Here is a 21,603-nt window from a genome sequence, read left to right on the forward strand (position 1 = left end):
GTGTTCAGCAGGGTCAGATCAACCTAAATATTCTGGGTAAAATTTTTGGGTAACACTTTAGTTTAGGGTCCAATTCTCACTATCAGCCCATTGCTTATTAAAGGGATAGTTCACCCAAAAATGACAATTCTGTCAGTTATTTCTCACCTTCATGTTGTTCCAACCCCGTAAGACCTTCGTTCATCTTCGGAACACGAATTAAGATATTTTTGATGAAGTCTGAGAGCTGGATCACTGCAGCTACACATGTTCTACATCCCTTATACCCAATACCTTAACTTAACATACCTAACTATTAATAAGCAGCATTTAGGAGTTTATTAAGGCAAACATTGTAGTGAGTATTGGACTATATTTGTTTGATCAACAGCATTTGTGGCATAATGATGATTACATAAAAAAAATCTACATGTTCCCTTCTTTTTTTCATAAAAAAGTATATTCTGAAATTATGACGTTTGCAGTGACCAAACCTCATTCTAACTTGACAATAGCTAAATGTACATAAGTAGGTCTAAGGTGCTATTATTGCTTCATACTTTGTCTGCCATAAAAAACTCAAAATAGTCAATGAACATTTTCTATATTCCAAAGTTTTGCAAACTTTATCTAAATTGAAGATGAAATAAAACACTCAATTAGCCTATAAATGGTTGATGGGGCATTGCAGACTTTAAAAGAGCTCATTGTCCACAATATATGGCAAACAGATCTGGCCTTAATGAGAGGATTGTTTCAAACTGAATGTAGGGTGGATTGTATTGTATTTTAGCAATACGTGGGTTGTATGTCTTGATTTAAAATGGTATGCACTAGCTATAGGCCTACTAATGCTAAATTATGGTCAACTAATTTCAGTTTCAGTATCATATTGTAGCCTATATATGTGTAAACAAACCAAAATTAAATCAATTCATAAATAATGGAAACGAAGACACCTCTTTTAATGCCAGTATTTATTTCTATCCTTTTTTATTATTTACAAAATATGTACACATTTTAGGGCAAAGATATAAATGTTAGCCTCCCAGTTAATAAAAAAGAACCAGTGATAACCCATGAAATCCCATTAAAGGGTTATTCACCCAAAAATGTAAAAGACACCCCACAATTTACCCACACTCAAGCCATCCTGGGTGTAGGCCTATATGACTTTTTTCTTTCAGCCAAACACAATCAAAGTTATATTAAAAATGATCCTGGATCTTCCAAGCTTTATAATGGAAGTGAGTATCGCCTGATATTTTTAAGATTTATCCATGGCTCCAGGGTGTTAATAAAGGCCTTCTGAAGCCAAACGATGCAATATAACTCTGATTGTGTTGGCTGAAAGAAGAATATACACCTAGGATGGCTTGAGGATGAGTAAATTATGGGATATTTTTCATTTTTTGAACTATCCTTTTAAGCCTTTTACTTATTTAACAAATGTATGTGAGTCCACCAGGTTAATAGTCATAGTGAACAACCTTATGAGATGCATCAATTAATTCAGCTTGTTTTCTCTCTCTCTCTCTCTCTCTCTCTCTCTCTCTCTCTCTCTCTCTCTCTCTCTCTCTCTCTCTCTCTCTCTCTCTCTCTCTCTCTCTCTCTCTCTCTCTCTCTCTCTCTCTTTCTCTTTCTCTCTCTCTTTCTTCAGGTGCCCAAATTGGTCATTGACCAGAAGAACATAATCTGTGAGAGGTTCAAAAGTCTATGCTGGAGATACAGAGGACACCTCCGTCTTGCTGGTGGACACAGTTGAGGACTCGTCGTCGCCAAGAGGATTCTTTCCACAGAAAATAGTGGTCAGCATGCAGTTCCTGAACTGTAAAAGACAATTTTTCATTTAGTACACTTTTGGGGACATTTTGCCACTCTTTAATAACTGTGGAAGTTGATAGGGAATGGGATGTGTAGGATGTTACTTTCCATTCCAGCAAGTCTGATATATGATTTACCTGTTTGTTTAGCAGCACATAAATTATAGGATTAAATATGGATGAGCTCTTTGAGAAAAAAGCAGGAATAGCCATGAACTGGGCACTGAAAGCAGCTCCCCTATTCAAGAAGATCCAAGCAGCAACAGTGGCATAAGGGGTCCAAGCCACCATGAAACCCAAAACCATCAGGATCACCATTTTTGTCACTTCCCTCTCAGCCTTCTGGGTGGATGCGGAGTCCTGCTGTTGAGCTGCAGCCTAAGAGAGCAAAAACAAACAAGGCAGATGTCATTTTAGTATTCCAATAGTTGAGAATTTGCAGGAATGTTTAAAGTGACATTTCATACCGCCTTGACGGTGCAAACAAGCCGCCCATAGGTGAAAAAGATTACGGTAACCGGAAGTATAAAATGGCAGGTGAACATGTAGACAACATATGATTCATTGTTGTATTCGGGATTCAGGGTGTAGTAGTCTGGTCCACATGAACACTGCATTCCCTCAGGAATATATCTGTTAAAGAAAAGCACCTGAAATTTAGATTACCCTCTTCTCGTTTAAAAAACGAAGAGAACGTTATTCATAAAAGTCCATGTGTTCACTTGGGAAAAGTACATTTCACAGTCATAAATTAAAAGTAAGCTAATATTCTTGTGTATTGACGAAATAAATAAAAAAAGTCTCATATTCAGCTGAAATGTTTGTTGTACTCACTTCTACACTACAACGGAGAACTAATTAATTGCATAATGTCTTATTAACCAACCTGGACCAGCCAACCAGAGGGGGAGCAGCACATGACATGGCCATTACCCATGTAAATCCAATTCCTGTCAAAGCATGGCTGGTTGAGAATTTGAAACTACCCATTGGCTTGCAAACCACAATGTATCTTTCAATGGCCAGCACCACAAGTGACCAAAGGGCAACTTGTCCTGTGTAGCAAATAAAATATTAAAATCAATTGCACCCAAAATACAGTACAGCTAACTATACCTGGTGACCGAAGCAATCCAAAAACATACAATATATTTATTTTTCTCACCTCCAAGTGTGGCCATGAAGCCCTCAATGGCGCAGGCAGTTGGACCCAGAGCAAAGTAGCCGTTAATTGCTGTGTAGAAAGTGACCGTGAATCCAAAACAAACCATGATGGTACCAGCCACAGCCAGGTTGACCAAAATGAAGTTGAGAGGTTGCCTCAGCTTTTTGTGTTGAGCTGTAACCAACAATGTAAGGCCATTGATGGGAAAACCCAAGCAGATGAGGAAGAACATGTACACAGCAAGGATTTTAAACTGCCACGGCTCAGCAAGATAATACTGCGGATACTCGTAAGGACTCCTCACTAGCCCTGTCCTGTTGGACATGGGGATGTAGAAGTTGTTTCCCTCAGTACCGTTCATCTTTGCCTACTAGTGACCCAAACCTGGAAGAGGATGCGATCTGCTGTGTTGGACCTGCTCTTTATTTGCAAAGGTGAATCAGGTGTGTTTATATATCCCTCTGTGGTTCCTTATAAGGGATAAATCCAGGAGCGTAAGATAGGGAGGGTGTTACAATGTGGGATTTGAATGATAAGAGCAGACATAATCACTTTTGAGCTAATCAACCGGTGAAGCTTTGCATCTTGACACTGTTTTGATGTTTGAGATTCTTGTATTAAAGAAATACACAACAAAGTGAGTATACACAACTCTGTATTTAATTTTTAAAAATGTGATTGTTGTATGATGTTTTGTTATTTCTTATATACACTATACACTTGTTTCCTTATTAGGGACAATAACACATTTAAAGGGGATTTCCTGTCAGATTAAGACTTATTTTTAAGTCCCGTAAATCCCATAAATAAGTCCCATATTTTTATGTTAGTTTGTCGTGGAGATTACAGTCCTGAAGGTCTAATAGTTGTGCTAAGCACTTGTTCTGTGGCACCTTGTATTACAAAGTTCACGACAATGAGGTTGATGGACAATTAATTCAAAGATTACTTAGATTAATTACAATTAAAAGTCACTCCAATGAGATGTATGGGATGTTGCCTTCAGTGTGTGAAAATAGCTGGGTAATGGTCAAATGACTCCAGATGATTTAGCCTTTTTTTTCCTCTTAAAATGTTGGAATATGATTATCTAAGAATAACGCAAAATCAAAACCACAGTTATTTTAATTAAAGGAGAAGTTTAAGGGCGATTAAATACTATTAAAAAGGTAATTTTTTGAAAAAAAGATGAAGGGTTTACAAACAATGGAGGATGTAGTTTTCATTTATTTTCTTTAATATTTGTTTATTTATTATTATTATATATTTTCATTCCATTCTGATTTCACATATTCACATTTCACACATCTGTAGTCATCATTTAGCATATTGATTTCATTCAAATCACTATTTAAAACAGAATATAAATCATTAAATGAATTGCAAGCTCCACATCCAATCCAGTTAAATTAAATTAAATGTCATGTTTATTGGTTTAGTTCGAGAATTAATTATCTTCTGATCTCAATTTGTAGCTTTATGTTTGTAGATCTTAACATGGTTACCATCAGTCATCAATTAGACACACACAAATCACCAAAAACAACGTTTGTATGCATGTATTTATTATTCTACTTTTCAATATGTATAACATTTAGAAAATATATACATAAAAAAGCTGACAAAGCAGCTAAAACCAAAAATAATGAAATGAATAGAATACTGCATTGTGTCATTGACTTAGTTCTGTATATTATTATGCTTCTCACTGAACCCTTGGGTGGTTTTAAGAAGTTCTGTTCATGACCTTGTGATGTGATGATGGCAAGAAAAGAGGCTTATGCTTAGATTTAGTGGTGAGCTATACTTTGTGTTGAAGCATTGGTGGAGAGACATGAGATAAACCATGAGTTGAGCATTGCGCAAACTAATCCACCCATGCTCTTTTTATTGAAGAGAATAGAGACTAAATGTGACATATATCTAGTCCACATTAACAAAGTAAAGTCAGTGTCAGGTTAAAAATCTTCTTTAAACTAAAATGTTCCAAGGCAGAGAGAGAAGAGGTAGGCTACATGGCCCATAATTACAAATATTCAAAGCATTACAGAAACTGATCCATGAAGACTTATGCTTGTTGAAGACAGTGGACTCCAAAACATTAAAAGAATCATTGTGAAAATGTAGTTGGCAAATAATTCTATGCAGGAGACACTGAGGACACCTCTGTTTTGCTTGTTGACACCGAGGACTCCTCATCACCAAGAGGGCTCTTGCCACAGAAAAGGGTGTTCAGCATGCAGCTACGGAACTGAGGATAAGAAAGAGGAATAATAGAATATAGAAATAGCCATTTCACTCCATTTATGTCTTCATAGTGCAGTCATACTCTCTCAAGGTTAACAAAATGGACTCAGACTAAAAGAATGGTTTGTAATTAATTCATTTATGGATGAAAGAATGCCTACTTAAAAGTCCAATGTTGCTCACCTGTTTGTTGAGAAGCACATATATGAAGGGGTTAAACAAGGCCGAGGACTTAGAAAAAAAGGCAGGAATAGCCATAGATTGTGCCGAGAAGGCAGCCCCCCTGTTGAAAAAGATCCAGGCAGCAAAGCTAGCATAGGGAACCCAAGCAAACAAGAAGCCCAAAACCATCAGGATGACCATACGTGTCACTTCCTTCTCAGCTTTCTGGGTGGACGCTGAGTCCTGCTGTTGAGCTGCGGCCTGAAAGAATAATATTTTAAATATTTAAATATATATGCAATATTTAAATATTTTGATTATTTAAATATATTAAATATTTTTTATATGCAAGTATGTGTGGTGTGATGTGCACTCGCCGCTTTGACTGTGCAAACAAGGCTTCCATAAGTGAAAAAGATGGTTGTAACTGGAATGCAAAAATGACAGCTGAACATGTAAATGACATAGGATTCATTGTTAAATTCTGGGTTCAGGGTATAATAATCCGGTCCACAGGAAATTTGCATTCCCTCTGGGATGTATCTGTATTGAAACAATGAAATAATTAGTTAAAACAACTTAATAATTTAGTTGACATCAATCAATTGGTTAAACATTATATAATATTTGTTTATAACTTTGAAAGTGATGTAAGAATTTTTTTATTACTATTTGAGCCTTAATCTCTTTTCCACTGATTACAAGTCTCTAATGAGCATGAGCGACTTACCTGGACCAGCCCAAAAGTGGGGGCACTGCACAGCTACAGGCCATAACCCATGTGAAGACGATGCCTGTTATTGCATGGTTTGAGGAGAATTTGAAGCTCCCCATTGGCTTGCACACCACGATGTACCTTTCAACTGCAAGCACCACCAGAGACCAAAGAGAAACCTGGCCTGTAATCAAAAAAGAAAATGAGTCAAACATGGAATCCCAAACAACAAAACATATTAATCAATGCTGAAATCTTACCCCCAATTGTAGCAAAGAAGCCTTCAATAGCACAACCTGTGGGACCCAGAGCCATATAACCAGCAATGGAGCAGTAGAATGTAACCGTGAATCCAAAAAGGACCATAATTGTTCCAGCGAAAGCCAGGTTTACCAAAATAAAATTTAGAGGTTGCCTCAACTTTTTGTGCTGGGCTGTGACCAGCAGCGTCAGCACATTGATCGGTAGCCCAAAGCAAATCAGCAAAAACATATAAAAAGCAAGTGCCTTAAATTGCCATGGATCAGCCAGGTAATACTGCGTATATTCATAAGGATTCCTCACTAGCCCTGTCCTGTTGGACATAGGAATGTAAAAGTTGTTTCCCTCAGTGCCGTTCATCCTGATGCGGAGGAGCCAAGAGCAGAGGTGTTGCAAGCTTGCCAAGAAGACACCAGCAAAAGTGTACTCCGCAAATACTTCCAGACACCATGCTTTTATACCTTTAGCAGAGTTACCAATTAAAGAGGTGTCACCATTAAGAAGATTTGGCGGATACCAGACTTCATAACCAACTGGAACGCATCTACTTGGCTCATTACCAGGATTGATATGATATCCATCCCCTCTCCTAGGGATTAGGTTTCAGATCTTTGACCGTGTAATCTTTCTTGTAAGTAGGAGGCTGAGAGATAATCCAGTGGAATGGGCTGCATACAGCACTCACATTTTCACATGACCCTATATGCACACTTGAATCCTGGACGTGTTTGAGCACCACAGTCAAGAGTAAATGGGCATAACATTTATTGACATTGGAAAGAATTGACCATGACAATGTAGAATTAAACAATTGATCTATGACTGCAGTGATGCGAAGAGGATGGTCTTTATTTTTGAAATAACTGACTGGATTTTGTTACTGAATTACTAAAGGAGGGAAAACTAAGTATTAATCTATTTGTATTTATTCTATACCTATGCATAAATTGTAGAAACTGTTTTAAAGCAGCTCACAAGCAAGTGCACAAATAGCATGAAGCTTATACTTAATGAAAACTTGAGGAAAACATCTTTGTATTTCATATATATTAAGGAAAGAAAAAGGTTTAGTGTGTGTATATAGGCTACTATATATATATATATATATATATATATATATATATATATATATATACACTCTTCCATGAAGAACCTTTAACATCCGTGGAATCTTTCTATTGCAAATAAAAATGTTCCTTATAGTGGAAAAGGGGTTCTTTAGATTATTAAAATGTGCTTCACACTAAGAAAATATGTTTCTTTTAAGAACTGATCACTGAAAGGTGGATATATGTTCATTAAAGGGCGGAATAATTTTTTTTATTACATTCATGTTAAGTTCTTTTAAAAAATAGTAACCAGTCAAAACAAGGACAATAAACAATAACACAAATTTTGAATGCATGCTTTTATTTAAATGTAATAAGCATTTTATAAAATATTTACAGAAACTGACCTGATCAAGCCAGAAAATTTCACGAAGCACAGACAGTAGAATGACAAATAAATAAATAAATAATGACCTCATTCAGAACACAGAACAGAATTTATATTGTTACATGAGTAGACAGGATATTGTGCAAAACACTTTGCAGGTGAGTTCAAATGTTTTTTATTGAAAGAAAATCCACCTAATTAGAGAAGTAGATTAATCCATAAATCCAGTAAATATAACATAATTTTTTTTCTTTTACTTCAGAACCAGTCATTCATTAATTATATTGATTAAATGCCATAAAATGGATGTGTATGGTCTTGAAAAAAAATAGCAGTTACAGAGTCTGTTACAAAGCCCATTTAGCCATTTGGTCCGCGATATGCTGCATGTCTGTGAACTCATTCCATTCGTATGATGGCGTACAGAGTATAGGCAGGTAGGAGGATTAATCTATGCCGGAGACACTGAGGACACCTCTGTTTTGCTCGTTGACACCGAGGACTCCTCATCACCAAGAGGGCTCTTGCCACAGAAAAGGGTGTTCAGCATGCAGCTACGGAACTGAGAATGAGATGGGAAACTGAATTCATTCCATATTTAAAGTGCAAAGGGAATCATTACAACATACATTTCAACAATATTAACATATTTAAATACTTTAAACCTCTTTTTACTTTTTAATCCTTGGAAGTAATATGCTGTGAAAACATGTTGTAAAATAACTTATTGTAAAATAAGTATTGTTCTGTGAAAACATGCACCTGTTTGTTGAGAAGGACATAAATGATGGGGTTAAACAAGGCTGAAGTCTTGGAGAAAAAGGCAGGAATAGTCATAGATTGTGCCGAAAAGGCAGCACCCCTGTTGAAAAAGATCCAGGCAGCAAAGCTAGCATAGGGAACCCAAGCCAACAAGAAGCCCAAAACCATCATGATGACCATACGTGTCACTTCCTTCTCAGCTTTCTGGGTGGACGCTGAGTCCTGTTGTTGAGCTGCTGCCTGAAATTTATGAAGAACCAGTTATGGATGCAGTGTGACCATCTAGTATATGTACAACTGATTTTTAAGCATTGATGATTTAAACTTATACATACAGCCTTGACTGTGCAGACCAGATTGCCATAGGTAAAGAAAATCGTGGTTACAGGTATACAAAAATGGCAGCTGAACATGTATATGACGTAAGATTCATTGTTAAATTCAGGATTCAACGTGTAGTAATCTGGTCCACATGAAGTCTGCATCCCCTCTGGAATATACCTGGAAGAACAGCACTGATACTAAGCAACAGTAAGCAGATCAAAGTAGACTTCAAGTTATTCTGCAAACTGTTTCAGTGCAATTACCTGGACCAGCCCACAAGTGGGGGCACTGCACAGCTACAGGCCATTACCCATGTGAAAGCGATGCCTACTATCGCATGGTTTGAAGAAAATTTGAAGCTCCCCATTGGCTTGCACACCACGATGTACCTTTCAACTGCAAGCACCACCAGAGACCAAAGAGAGACTTGACCTATTGACAGGAATTATAAGTTAGTCCACTGGAATGCACTGATTTAAAAAGGCATCCAAATGGATGGTTAGTTATCCCTTACCTCCAATTGTTGCGAAAAACCCCTCCATTACGCAGCCAAGTGGACCTAGAGCCATGTAGCCCACAAATGAGCAGTAGAAAGAAACTGTAAATCCAAAGATGGCCATAATTGTGCCGGCAAAAGCCAAGTTGACCAAAATATAGTTGAGTGGCTGCCGAAGTTTCTTGTGTTGAGCTGTAACCACCAAGGTTAGAGCATTGATGGGTAATCCAAAAATTATCAGTAGAAACATGTAGAAAGACAGAGCCTTGAATTTCCATGGTTCTGCTAAATAGTACTGGGTGTACTCAAAAGGATTTCTCACAAGCCCAGTCCTATTGGACATGGGGATATAGAAGTTACTCCCTTCTGTCCCATTCATTCTGCCCTCGTTCAAATTAAATCTAAAGTTAAAATATGAACAGCTGCTAACTCAAGAGATGGTCAACCCCAAGTGGACAGCAACAGGCATGCTTATATACTCTTCCAAGGAGACCAAAACTGGAACCGGGTGTCACCAATAAGATTATTTGGCTCAGATCAAAGTTCATAACAGCCACAGATTGGACCTTGGGGCTTGTCCCTCCCTTTAAACATGATATCCATCTCTTCCTACAAGGATTAGTTTTTAGCTTTGCGCAACTCTTAAGCAGCATCTTAAGCCCCTGAGGTAAGCTGAAGGTCCAAGAGTGCTCACAATTCTTCATCTCATTCATGCAACTTACACCTTCTCAAGCCTTCATACACTACAAGTTCCTTGTATGCCTTAAATATTTCATTTTAAATCTTAGCCCATTTAAAAATAGTTTAAGATATTAATGAATATCTTTCATCGTGTTTACGCATCTACACATCTATTAGACTGAAAAGACAGTCAGAAAATCAGTTTAAGAATGGCTTCATGAAGTGACTTGTAAATGGTAAATGTTAAATGGATAACATCCAATTATCCAGTTGGCAAATTCAAAAGGATTATGGTGAAGAAAGAATTCCAGCCATTATTTTTTTTCATCTTTCAAGCCACCTATAACCTAACCAAATTACATTGTATGCCATCTTAAAATATTTTGAGAAAGAAAACAAGAGTTCAATGTTCTGTTTGCAAGCATGCATTTATTTATTTATACAGCTATTTAATACAAGTATTCAAAGAATATTTACATAAGAATGTGTGTATGTGATGAATGTGCATATGAACAGAAAAATAAACTTTTTAAGATCCATCAGATATGGAGTTCTAGAATTGGTAACAGATGTTTACTTAGGAAACGTTTGAGATTTGTATGGCTTTTTAAACTGAAAAAATTCTTAAAAATATTAATACATGCAAATAAATCAACCTATATATTTGACAGAATGTTTGGTCTTTTTTTATTTGCTTTTTTTTTTTACTTAAGATGGGGAAACCTACATAATCCAGCCAAGCTGTTTATAACAACAATGATGAGCAGAGTTGGTGAGTTTAAGTTTAAAATTCACTGAGGAAAAGGAATAGATAAATATCCACATGCTTCATAAATGCAACTTGACAAGACCGATCTTCATTGTTTCAGCAGGAATTTGCAGAGGCAGAGAGGCGCGTTTATGCTGGAGAAACTGAGGACACTTCTGTTTTACTGGTGGACACGCTTGAGGACTCCTCATCTCCTAGAGGATTCTTTCCACAGAAGAGGGTGGTTAACATGCAGCTACGGAACTGAAAAGAAACACAGAATCATTCATGAGCACATGAACATAAAATGATTCCAGGCTTCAGACATAATTTAAGAGCTCGTACCTGTTTGTTGAGCAGCACATATATGATGGGATTAAACAAGGCAGAGCTTTTGGAAAAAAAGGAAGGAATTGCAAAGCCTTGTGCCGAGAAGGCAGCCCCTCTGTTTAAAAAGATCCAGCCAGCAAAGCTAGCATAGGGAACCCAAGCTACCAAGAAGCCCAAAACCATCATGATGACCATACGTGTCACTTCCTTCTCAGCTTTCTGGGTGGACGCTGAGTCCTGCTGTTGAGCTGCGGCCTAAAGATTTGGTGAAAACCAAAATAGTGATACAATATTGTTCATGACAATATTGAAATGTAAATGGACTATGCAAACTTACAGCTTTGACCGTGCAGACAAGACTTCCGTAGGTGAAGAAGATTGTAGTGACAGGTATACAAAAATGGCAGGTGAACATGTAAATGAGATATGATTCATTATTGTACAACGGATTAAGGGTGTAGTAATCTGGTCCACATGATGTCTGGATACCTTCAGGGATGTATCTGCGTTAACAAAAAATGTTAAAAGATTTTAGCTCATTTAAGTTTGCCAAATATTTGTTATCACAATAAGAAACCTCCTGTGGGTTACAATATGTAGTGATTGGATTAAAGAGATTTACCTGGACCAGCCTAAAAGTGGGGGCACAGCACAACTGCTGGCCATGATCCATGTGAAAATAATACCAGCCAACGCGTGGTTTGAAGAAAACTTGAAGCTTCCCATTGGCTTACACACAACAATGTACCTCTCAACAGCGAGCACCACCAGAGACCAAAGAGAGACTTGACCTGTTAGTACGGGGCGAGAGAGTAAAGTTAACAGTATTTCACAGTTTTTGGGACCAAATTGGTTTTCTTTGCTTCTTACCACCAAGTGTTGCAAAAAATCCCTCTACCATGCAACCAGTGGGCCCAACTGCCATATAGCCAACACATGAGGAGTAGAAAGAAACCGTGAATCCAAAAAGGCCCATAATTGTGCCGGCAAGAGCCAAGTTGACCAAAATGTAGTTGAGCGGCTGTCTGAGTTTCTTGTGTTGGGCTGTAACCAGCAATGTGAGCCCGTTGATCGGTAAACCAAAAATGATCAGTAAAAACATGTAGAAACCCAAAGCCTTGAATTTCCATGGTTCTGCTAAATAGTACTGGGTGTACTCAAAAGGATTTCTGACGAGCCCAGTCCTGTTGGACATTGGGATGTAAAAGCTATCACCCTCTGTGCCATTCATCCTGAAACAGAAAAGTTCAAACTTGAACCAGAAGAGTCCAGTATGACAAGTTAAGCTACAACACTCATCTGCGTCCTTATATACTTTTCCCAGGTGAAACATTAGGCAATGAGGAGGGCTTTCCAGTGGCCAGTAAGGAGATTTGACTACGGTCTTAAAAAAAGTTATGACCTTACCTCCTGTTCAACCTTCTTTTTGATATGATATCCATCACCTCCTGCTCAGATTAGTTGGAGGGATTAGAAAGGTTCTAAGTGGCACTCTGAGCAAGCATAGCATACTCATCTGATAATAAGCTGTCTTAGTATGTCACAATCCGGTTCAAGTGCAAACACAGTACAGTTGAACCTAATGATTGATTTCTTCTCTTTCCAAAAAGTTAAAAATGTTACTATTTCACAGGAAAATTATTTTACTACACAGCTGTTCAAAGAAATTCGTCAGTGTTGTTTACATCTCTTTTTGCAGCACAATTACTTGAATGAGCTACCACTTTGTTTTTGCACACTTATCTGCTATAACAGTTTCTATGTACAAAACTACATGCCGATTGTCAAACGTTTGGGTCTATAAAAACGGTTGCTTGCTTAAGGTGCCTATATCTAAACATCACACATGCTTGATTTGAATTTTGAAATCCTAAAATCAAAACGTAGCTTAGAAGCTCACGCTACGCCCACACCGATTTTGCTTTACGTCCACACTGAGACAGCATGTTTTTCGAAGATGATCTCCTAAGCGGATACAATTTGAAAACACTGTTTTCCCTTTGATTGTGAAAACTAGTGTATTCGAAAACAATGACTCATGTTTAGTCATGTGATGCATATATTGTATAGATATTTATGGCTGTACCAGCATTGTTGTGCGTTCTAGACCATGCATGGAATAGTGATTTAAGAAGTGGTGGGATATTTTGCTAAATAAAATTATTTTATTACATTTTATGCATGCAAAGTAAGTGTCACGTTTTGGTTTGTTCATGTCATGTTCCATGTCTGTCATGTGAATCCCTGTTTGTGAAGTGATCCTGCCATGTGCCTTGTCATTGGTTAATTGTCTGTTCATTGTTCACAGGTGTCGCTTGTCTTGTCATTAGGCTGTATATCTAAGCCCTCATGTTTGCCATGATCTTGTCAAGTTTTGTTACCGGTAACCATTGTTTGGATGCTCATGCTCATGCTCATGCTCATGCTCATGCTCATGCTCATGCTCATGCTCATGCTCATGCTCATGCTCATGCTCAAGTCTTGAGTTTCATGCCATGCCATGTTTTTGTTTGATCTTGTTTATAATTAAACTGCACTTGGGTTCAATCTACAACTTGCTTCCAGTGGATCCTTACAGTAAGGTGATTTAAGCATTTTCAGAATTTAAGTATGTATACACTGAGCAACTTTTGGACGTTTAATGCAGACGTTTTGGACGTTTAATGTCTAACTCCAACAAATTTTCCAAACTTATATCAAATAATAATGCAACAATTATAATACCCATGACCAAATGGGAAAAAGATTGAGCTTTCTCCCTCAACCCCCGACCTCTGGAAGGAAATCTGTAACAATACATTTTCAGTGACTAACAATACAAACTTCCAACTCATACAGTACAAGATAATTTACAGGACTCACATCACCAAAAGATAGAAGTTTAAAATGGGCTTGAGGGACACGGATATCTATTCACAGAGCACATTGGGAGCACAGATGTTTACTTTCATGCCACATGGACCTGTCAATTCACATGATTTTGGATATCAGTGACCACACAACTTTCCACTATTATATAGATTCCCTCCATCACATGGTAACAGCATATTATCTGATAATCTCCCAGTCAAATATAAAAGTCCACTCCTCATTTCTCTAACTATCGCCAAGAAAGTAATTTTGCTAAACTGGAAATGCATTTTTTTTTATAAATACCAGTCACTTGATCAGTCTTCTTACAGAATATAAAACAAAATAACATTCACCCACAAGAACAATATATCTACATTTATTGACATCTGGAATCCATTCCTAACTCATCTTCATACAAATGAGACACCTGGAACCAGGTCCCACACACTCACCAAACCACATTTCCACAAACTTATTTTAAATGTGTCTCTATAGCATGTATTGTATTTATTGTGCAATTTATAAGCGAAAATGTTTTTTTTTTTTACGAGCAAATAATATGCACTGTAAACCCCTTGGGTAGGAGAAGTGGTGTGGAGTACGTGTATTACACGCTATAAAGTGCGTATCATATGCGGGATCATGTGCGTATCAGGGGATGTTTGAGTGCTTGTTTAGCCTGCAAGCTCTATGCAGAGGCAAACAAATGCTGAAAATTAGGTAATAGGTTTAGAGTCTTGTTTGGGATTCTGCTCACTAGGGATGCACAAAGATTAGCCAGTCCTTCTCAACTGCACTAGCCACCCTGTGCTAACCATAGAGTGTGAATACAAACTCTAGTCCCAAAGCCTACAGTTGTACTGGCCAATTGGCTGGATGACAGACTGGCTAAATAACAAATTAGACTGAATACATAGATTTAGTAGTATCTAAAGCTAAAGCTATGTCCACATTAAATTTGAATATGCACATTTTATCTACATTTTGGCCTTCTGTCTATACTGAGACGCCATTTGTGTCCAGCTTTTTAAAATCACTCTCCCAAGTGAATACATTTGAAAATACTGTACACATTATAGTGTGGACTGGAAGGTATTTGGTATTCAAAAAGTGATTAGTCATCTAACACAGACATATGATCCATTCAACCCAAAACAGTGAGTTGGCAGCCCATTTTGTTTCAATTTTCATAGTGTTGTTAAAGGTAAATTTTACTTTGTACAATCTTCATATTATATTCCTGCAAATACGTCAGACAATTTACTAGCAATTGTTGTCTTGCGGCAAAACATAGCAACTGTAATGCTTAAGTTCAATGAAGAATAAAGCACACAAGGTTTATTAGATTAATCCAACAGCCAACATGCGAAACAGCTTGCAGACACAAACAATTCTAGAGGAGGACGAGGGTATGGCAAAGGGCTGGGGATGGCAGGACGACCAGGCAAAAGGAGGATGGCAGGACGATCAGGTAAAGGGATGGTGATGGCTGGACGAGGGCAGAGATGGTGACAGGATGGGGTGAAGGGATGGTGATGAGGGCACAATGAGACAAAGATATGGTGATGGCAGGGCGACGAGACCAAGGTGGTATTGGTGGAGGAAGTCCGATAGCGCAGACCCAGAGCTGACAACCCACGGCGGAGTAGAGGGAGGGAGGAGCTAAGGTGGTGTCGAGGCTGACGACAACTGGGGGACGATCGACGGAGATGAGGCGGATGGATCCACAGGTGCAGACGGGGAGCCGATGGAAAGCGACATCGCTGGTACTGTAGACCAAGGCGATGCCGTGGCGACGATCGTCAAAGGCGGAGCCAGAGTATCTGAGGGCTGAGGTGGAGCCTGTGTGATGGAGGACATAGGCGACGCCAAGGGGAAGGAGGAACCCACTGGAGCTGTAGGGGTGGAGGGACGGAGTGCAGAAGCCGGCAGGACGAGGGAACCTGGTGGAGCCGCAAGTCCGAGGGTCTCCGGTGGAGTCGAAGGTGAGAGGAGCCAAGACGGAGCCGAAAGGTCAAGATGGAGCGAAGATGTCAAAGGCCCAAGGCGGCGCCGCAGGAACTTCTCGCATGGGCGTTGCAGTTGGATGCACGACCTTCGGCTCAACGTCACAGGGACTCCCCGGAGATGGCGTAGGGCTGTAGACATCCGGCAGTGGCGGGGCTGGAGGACTGGCTGAGCTTCGTGGTGCAGCAACACATGACAGAAAAATGGTAAGAATAGCACAGTCCATGTAGAGCAGGGGTGTCCAAACTCAGTCTTGGAGGGCCACTGTCCTGTAGAGTTTAGCTCTAGCCAGACTCAACACACCTGCCTGGAAGTTTCTAGCCTGTAAGACCTTGATTACCTGATGGTCCAGGTGTGTTTAATTGGGGTTGGAGCTAAACTCTGCAGGACAGTGGCCCTCCAGGACTGAGTTTGGACATCCCTGATGTAGAGCAATGAAATGGTGAACTCAGTTCATACAGTCCTTAGTGCTGTCCAAACACAGCGATGATTAAGGTACTGGGTGGGATAGGGTGGGCGATGATATTTCCTCTAAGTTTATCAGCCAGTTCTCATTTTCAGTAGTTACCACTCCCTCGTCCGCTGATGTAGTGGACTCACACCCCTGGTCAGACTCACACCCCTGGTCAAACTCACACCCCTGGTCAGACTCACACCCCTGGTCAGACTCACACCCCTGGTCAGACTCACAAGAGGGCTCCACTTCCGGGGCAATGGGTCAGCTCTGTCCTTTTCTGCTCTGGCTGACGCTGCGCAGGGGTGGTAGCTCTCCGTCTGCGGGGGGCACACATGAGGTCTCCGCGGTCGAGGGTTGTAATCCAGGCTCTGGGTCTGGCTGTGTCCTGGATCAGGACACAACGCTCTCCAGACACCTCATGAAAGTCTCTCTGGGAGGTTGATAAATGGTGGAAGGTTTCCCCGATCAAGAACATAAACTAAATTTCGCCCTATAATCCATTTTTTAGGTCCAGTATTCTGTAACGCTTAAGTTCAATGAAGATGAAGATGAGGAATATAGCACAGAAGGTTTATTAGAATAATCCAACAGCCAACATGCAAAACAGCGTGCAGACCCGAACAATACTGGACAAGGAGTGCAGGTGAAGGAACAGCTTGAGGAACACAAACGAGGATAATTAATCACATTCAGCTGACACATATGAACTAATGATAATGGTAACTAACCAAGGAGACAAATCAGTGCCGGGAATCTGAACAAAGAAAACATGTGACAAATGAAAACAAACTTGAAGTCCATGAAAACAAAACTTAACAGAACAGAATGGTGACAGCAACTATATATTAGACCATTCATGGAATGACAAATTTGAATTCAAAATCAGGCCTGAAGAATGGCATGGGAACTTTGGTATGTCTGGTCTCTTAGTATCATCTCAACTAGCTTTTCTAGTATGGTTGCATTCAATTCAATTCAAATTTATTTGTATAACGCTTATCACAATACATATTGTTTTCAAAGCAGCTTTACAGAAAGTGCATTTCAGAAATGTACATAGAAAAATACACTTAGTTAATCATGTATTAATTTAGGGCATAACATATCGCTGGCATTGAGTCGTCTCTTCACAGGCGATTAGTCAACTCATCGCAGGTGTCGGGGCATCTGAAGCTTCCGTGAGAGGCTGGATACAAACTGGAGCTGACGAACGCTATTTACCTCGGGACTAGTGTCCCTAGATAACAGCAGAAAAGCAGATGGGAAATAATTAGCATAGCTGCTGTTCATAATATTAATGCATTCGATCTGATTCTACAGTAGTATAAAAGGTAAGCATTATGTGAATGCTTGGCTAAAGAGATGCGTCTTTATTCTAGTTTTAAACTGGGACAGCGAGTCTGAGCCTCAAACAATATCAGGACGGCTATTCCAGAGTTTAGGAGCTAAATGTGAGAACGCCCTCCCTCCTTTAGTGGACTTAGATATCCTAGGAATGACCAAAAGCCTCGAATTTAGTGATCTTAAAGAACGCAATGGATTGTAGGGCGATAGAAGGTCCATTAAATACACAGGAGCTAAACCCTTTAGGGCTTTATAAGTCAGTAGTAATACTTTGTAATTGATACGGAACTTAATAGGTAACCAGTGTAGAGATGATAAAATTGGTGTTATATGATCATATTTCCTTGACCTAGTAAGAACTCTAGCAGCTGCATAGCTTAGCTGCGTAGCTTAGCATAGCATAGCTGCATAGCAATCACAACTGTAGCTTGTTTATTGAGGATGCAGGACAGCCAGCTAATAAAGCATTACAGTAATCTATTCTCGAGGTCATGAATGCATGACCTAACTTTTCTGCATCAGAAACGGATAGCATATTACGTAGCTTAGCAATGTTTCTAAGGTGGAAAAGGCTGTTCTTGTAACATATGAAAATGATTTTCGAAAGACAAGTTGTGGTCTAGTACAACACCCAGGTCTTTTAGTATAGTGGATAAAGTAAGAAGACATCATTCTAAATTAAAGTTGTATTGTACATGGTTTTGTGGGTAGTTTTTTGGACCAATAAGTAATACCTCTGTTTTATCTGAATTTAATAGCAGGAAATTACATGTCATCCAGCATTTTATATCTTTAAGACACTCTATCAATTTAGATAAGTTAGTGTTTTCATCTGGTCGTGATGAAATATATAATTGAGTGCCATCAGCATAACAATTAATTCATAATAAGGAAATTAATTCAATGTTTTCATATAATATTACCAAGTGGCAGCATATATATTGAGAATAGCAGAGGGCCTAACACCGATCCTTGCGGCACTCCATAATCTACTGACGTTATCTTCGATTTTTCCCCATGCATGCACTTATGAGGTGATTTAAGAGTTTTTAGACCTTTCAGTCTGAACCAGGAACTTTTGGAAATCTACTGAACCTGTAGTGTGAACAGAGAGCATGCATTTCGTAAAAAAAAATCTGTTTTAAAATATATCAGGATTAATGTGGCCATTGCATTGGAAACCCTCAAATATGTTTCAAAACATGAGGGCATTTATTCACCTAGCCTGGTTTCAGTCAACTATAAGCAAGCCATTCATAGATTCAATTTTGTGGTCAGCTCAGTCACCTAAAACTAAAATGGGATTTAAAGAACAACATTATTTTAAACATAGCATTTTTCCGAAGGTGATTGGGGTCATCAGGGTAAGTAAAGATACAGGAATTAGGTTTTCCATGGATGGACAGCAAAAAGTAAAAGTAGCAAAGCTACTAGTAACTTGCCAACATTTTTCAGTAGAGTAACTGTACCACAGTTTTTTTTTACACTGTAATAGTGTAGCTTTTCCAGTAAAATGCTACTTTTTTCAACAAGTAGTGCCGTAGCACATCAAACTGATACAGTTTTATGTCATGCTGTATTGTGCATTGCTCTTTACAACTGAGTGAGCAAAGAAATTAATACATGCCAAACCACCTAGAGCACCCCCTCTCTCACGATGGAAACCCTGGTTAATTTTAGTTAATATACCTATTTGTATAGAACGAACCGGTTCAAAAAGAAACAATTTGTTGGTTTGAGTCTTTGGAATTGCCCTGTTCTACATTTTGACTCTTTTTATAACCAAATATTTCATAAAAACCTGGTTTTCATAATTTTTTTTTTTGGTTCAGTTGTATTCTAGTTTTTATTTGTATTTACTCTAATGTCCATTCGTTCAAAAAATGCTTATAGTATTTAGACCCGAGGAATACTGCTCTGATGAAGTTTATTTAATCTTTACTATAGCCTAATTTATATAGTCCGCTTCTTTTTGAAACTTGTAGCTTGTAGTAGCTCGACCATGCTACACTTCTGAGGTAGTTCCCCAAGACTGGTTTCAAGCCAGGTGGTAATAAGTTTAAGCATCCTGGTTAAGACTCTGCTGGCAGAAGATAGAGTTAAGCAAAGTACACCAATGTCTACAGTCCTTCATGGCAGTAAATTATTTGTCCATACACATCATTTTTTTTAATCCATGTGCCCTTCATAATCTTTCATAAAAACACCTTTCCCTCCCACGTGCAGTGACCTCTGTTCTCTGATGATGTGTTTACTGGTGCAAGGGCGGGGCAAACTGGCACTCACATGAGATCACAGCCATAGCAAACCACAACCATCCAGTCAATTACCAATAAAATCAAGTCCCGCCCTACGTTTTTTCTTTCACTTTACATAAGGATAGGGAAGAAAATACTATCACAACTTTGTTGTGTGTTCTAACCAATCAGATTGCTGACTAGCAACATTTCCAAAAATCTTATAGGCTCCCATTGAAAATTGCTGATTGTAGTGTCCAAGTTTTACAAATCCTATCCAATCATTAGTGCTGTATAAGCATAAAAATTGTAATATTAAAATATTCAGATGACTTTATACCTCTTTGAAGATTTTTAAGATGTTATAATACATGCACGCTTAAACTGCTTTTGCACTGAGCAATATAGTTTTCCTAAGACATATATAGCCTAAGTAGTTTTGAGGAGTTTCTTCACTTAACGTATAGCTTATACCCTTGTTGAAATTTACAGGTATCTTTTGTTCAATTCAATTCAAATTTATTTGTATAGCGCTTTTCACAATACATATTGTTTCAAAGCAGCTTTACAGAAAGTGCATTTCAGAAATGTACATAGAAAAAATACAGTTAGTTAATTGTGTAGTAATTTAGGGCATAACATATCGCCGGGGTTGAGTCGTCTTAGTCATCTCATCACAGGTGTTGGGGCATCTGAAGTCTCCGTGAGAGGCTGGATACAAACTGGAGCTGACGAACGCTATTTACCTCGGGACTAGCGTCCCGAGATAACAGCAGATAAGCAGATGGGAAATAATTAGCATAGCTGCTGTTCATAATATTAATGCATTCGATCTGATTCAACAGTAGTATAAAAGGTAAGCATTATGTGAATGCTTAGCTAAAGAGATGCGTCTTTATTCTAGTTTTAAACTGGGACAGCGAGTCTGAGCCTCGAACAATATCAGGAAGGCTGTTCCAGAGTTTAGGAGCTAAATGCGAGAACGCCCTCCCTCCTTTAGTGGACTTAGATATCCTAGGAATGACCAGAAGCCTCGAATTTAGTGATCTTAAAGAACGTGATGGATTGTAGGGCGATAGAAGGTCCATTAAATACACAGGAGCTAAACCCTTTAGGGCTTTATAGATCAGTAGTAATACTTTGTAATTGAAACGGAACTTAATAGGTAACCAGTGTAGAGATGATAAAATTGGTGTTATATGATCATATTTCCTTGACCTAGTAAGAACTCTAGCAGCTGCATTTTGCACTAACTGTAGCTTGTTTGTTGAGGATGCAGGACAGCCAGCTAATAAAGCATTACAGTAATCGAGGTCATGAATGCATGAACTAACTTTTCTGCATCAGAAACAGATGGCATGTTACGTACCTTAGCAATGTTTCTAAGGTGGAAAAATGCTGTTCTTGTAACATATGAAATATGATTTTCGAAAGACAAGTTGCGGTCTAGTATAACACCCAGGTCTTTTACTGTAGTGGATAAAGTAACAGGACATCCTTCTAAAATTAAAGTTGTATTGTACAAGGTTTGTGGGTAGTTTTTGGACAAATAAGTAATTCCTCCGTTTTATCTGA

The 21,603-nt window shown here is 38.7% G+C and overlaps 4 protein-coding genes across 5 annotated transcripts; all 4 read right to left on the reverse strand.

Annotated features, from left to right (window-relative positions):
- Nucleotides 1-1,608: 1,608 nt before the first annotated feature.
- LOC143706361 (green-sensitive opsin-3) lies at nt 1,609-3,394 on the reverse strand. The gene is made up of 5 exons (XM_077198196.1): nt 2,968-3,394; nt 2,689-2,857; nt 2,270-2,435; nt 1,941-2,180; nt 1,609-1,807 (listed from the first exon to the last, which is right to left on the reverse strand). The coding sequence occupies exons 1-5, from the start codon at nt 3,326-3,328 to the stop codon at nt 1,694-1,696; spliced, it is 1,050 nt and encodes a 349-aa protein (XP_077054311.1). The 5' UTR covers nt 3,329-3,394; the 3' UTR covers nt 1,609-1,693.
- A 1,713-nt stretch (nt 3,395-5,107) lies between these two features.
- On the reverse strand, nt 5,108-6,718 carry LOC143706362 (green-sensitive opsin-2). The gene is made up of 5 exons (XM_077198197.1): nt 6,352-6,718; nt 6,107-6,275; nt 5,754-5,919; nt 5,398-5,637; nt 5,108-5,218 (listed from the first exon to the last, which is right to left on the reverse strand). Exons 1-5 carry the CDS (start codon nt 6,710-6,712, stop codon nt 5,108-5,110), a joined length of 1,047 nt encoding a protein of 348 aa, XP_077054312.1. The 5' UTR covers nt 6,713-6,718.
- Nucleotides 6,719-8,240: 1,522 nt separating this feature from the next.
- On the reverse strand, nt 8,241-9,750 carry LOC143706364 (green-sensitive opsin-1). 2 transcript variants are annotated; one of them, XM_077198198.1, is made up of 5 exons: nt 9,390-9,750; nt 9,139-9,307; nt 8,887-9,052; nt 8,552-8,791; nt 8,241-8,351 (listed from the first exon to the last, which is right to left on the reverse strand). In XM_077198198.1, the coding sequence occupies exons 1-5, from the start codon at nt 9,748-9,750 to the stop codon at nt 8,241-8,243; spliced, it is 1,047 nt and encodes a 348-aa protein (XP_077054313.1). The 2 variants fall into 2 exon arrangements, with proteins under 2 accessions (XP_077054313.1, XP_077054314.1); XM_077198199.1 differs by having other exon boundaries at nt 8,552-8,787; nt 8,883-9,052.
- An 801-nt stretch (nt 9,751-10,551) lies between these two features.
- LOC143706365 (green-sensitive opsin-2-like) lies at nt 10,552-12,997 on the reverse strand. The gene is made up of 6 exons (XM_077198200.1): nt 12,538-12,997; nt 12,001-12,362; nt 11,753-11,921; nt 11,468-11,633; nt 11,146-11,385; nt 10,552-11,064 (listed from the first exon to the last, which is right to left on the reverse strand). Exons 1-6 carry the CDS (start codon nt 12,570-12,572, stop codon nt 10,951-10,953), a joined length of 1,086 nt encoding a protein of 361 aa, XP_077054315.1. The 5' UTR covers nt 12,573-12,997; the 3' UTR covers nt 10,552-10,950.
- Between the last annotated feature and the right edge of the window lie 8,606 nt (nt 12,998-21,603).

This window comes from Siphateles boraxobius, unplaced genomic scaffold (genome assembly GCF_051911475.1).
Source record: "Siphateles boraxobius isolate OS27281-9 unplaced genomic scaffold, OSU_SipBor_1 41, whole genome shotgun sequence".
NCBI lineage: Eukaryota > Metazoa > Chordata > Actinopteri > Cypriniformes > Leuciscidae > Siphateles > Siphateles boraxobius.

What these genes read in the sequence shown, in the direction of transcription:
- LOC143706365 (XM_077198200.1), bottom strand. Translation starts at nt 12,572, where the DNA reads ATGGATATCATATCAAAAAGAAGGTTGAACAGGAG. An exon ending in ATTTTTTGCAACACTTGGTG is followed by an intron (nt 11,922 to 12,000) that starts GTAAGAAGCAAA and finishes CCGTACTAACAG; the next exon opens with GTCAAGTCTCTCTTTGGTCT. An exon ending in ATGTGCTGCTCAACAAACAG is followed by an intron (nt 11,065 to 11,145) that starts GTACGAGCTCTT and finishes GTTTCTTTTCAG; the next exon opens with TTCCGTAGCTGCATGTTAAC.
- LOC143706362 (XM_077198197.1), bottom strand. Translation starts at nt 6,712, where the DNA reads ATGAACGGCACTGAGGGAAACAACTTTTACATTCCTATGTCCAACAGG. An exon ending in CCACTTTTGGGCTGGTCCAG is followed by an intron (nt 5,920 to 6,106) that starts GTAAGTCGCTCA and finishes GTTTCAATACAG; the next exon opens with ATACATCCCAGAGGGAATGC. An exon ending in ATGTGCTTCTCAACAAACAG is followed by an intron (nt 5,219 to 5,397) that starts GTGAGCAACATT and finishes TCTTATCCTCAG; the next exon opens with TTCCGTAGCTGCATGCTGAA.
- LOC143706364 (XM_077198198.1), bottom strand. Translation starts at nt 9,750, where the DNA reads ATGAATGGGACAGAAGGGAGTAACTTCTATATCCCCATGTCCAATAGG. An exon ending in TGGTCTGCACAGTCAAGGCT is followed by an intron (nt 8,792 to 8,886) that starts GTATGTATAAGT and finishes CATAAATTTCAG; the next exon opens with GCAGCAGCTCAACAACAGGA. An exon ending in ATGTCCTTCTCAACAAACAG is followed by an intron (nt 8,352 to 8,551) that starts GTGCATGTTTTC and finishes TCTCATTCTCAG; the next exon opens with TTCCGTAGCTGCATGCTGAA.
- LOC143706361 (XM_077198196.1), bottom strand. Translation starts at nt 3,328, where the DNA reads ATGAACGGTACTGAGGGAAACAACTTCTACATCCCCATGTCCAACAGG. An exon ending in CTTCATGGCCACACTTGGAG is followed by an intron (nt 2,858 to 2,967) that starts GTGAGAAAAATA and finishes TTTGCTACACAG; the next exon opens with GACAAGTTGCCCTTTGGTCA. An exon ending in CCTCTGGTTGGCTGGTCCAG is followed by an intron (nt 2,436 to 2,688) that starts GTTGGTTAATAA and finishes TTTCTTTAACAG; the next exon opens with ATATATTCCTGAGGGAATGC.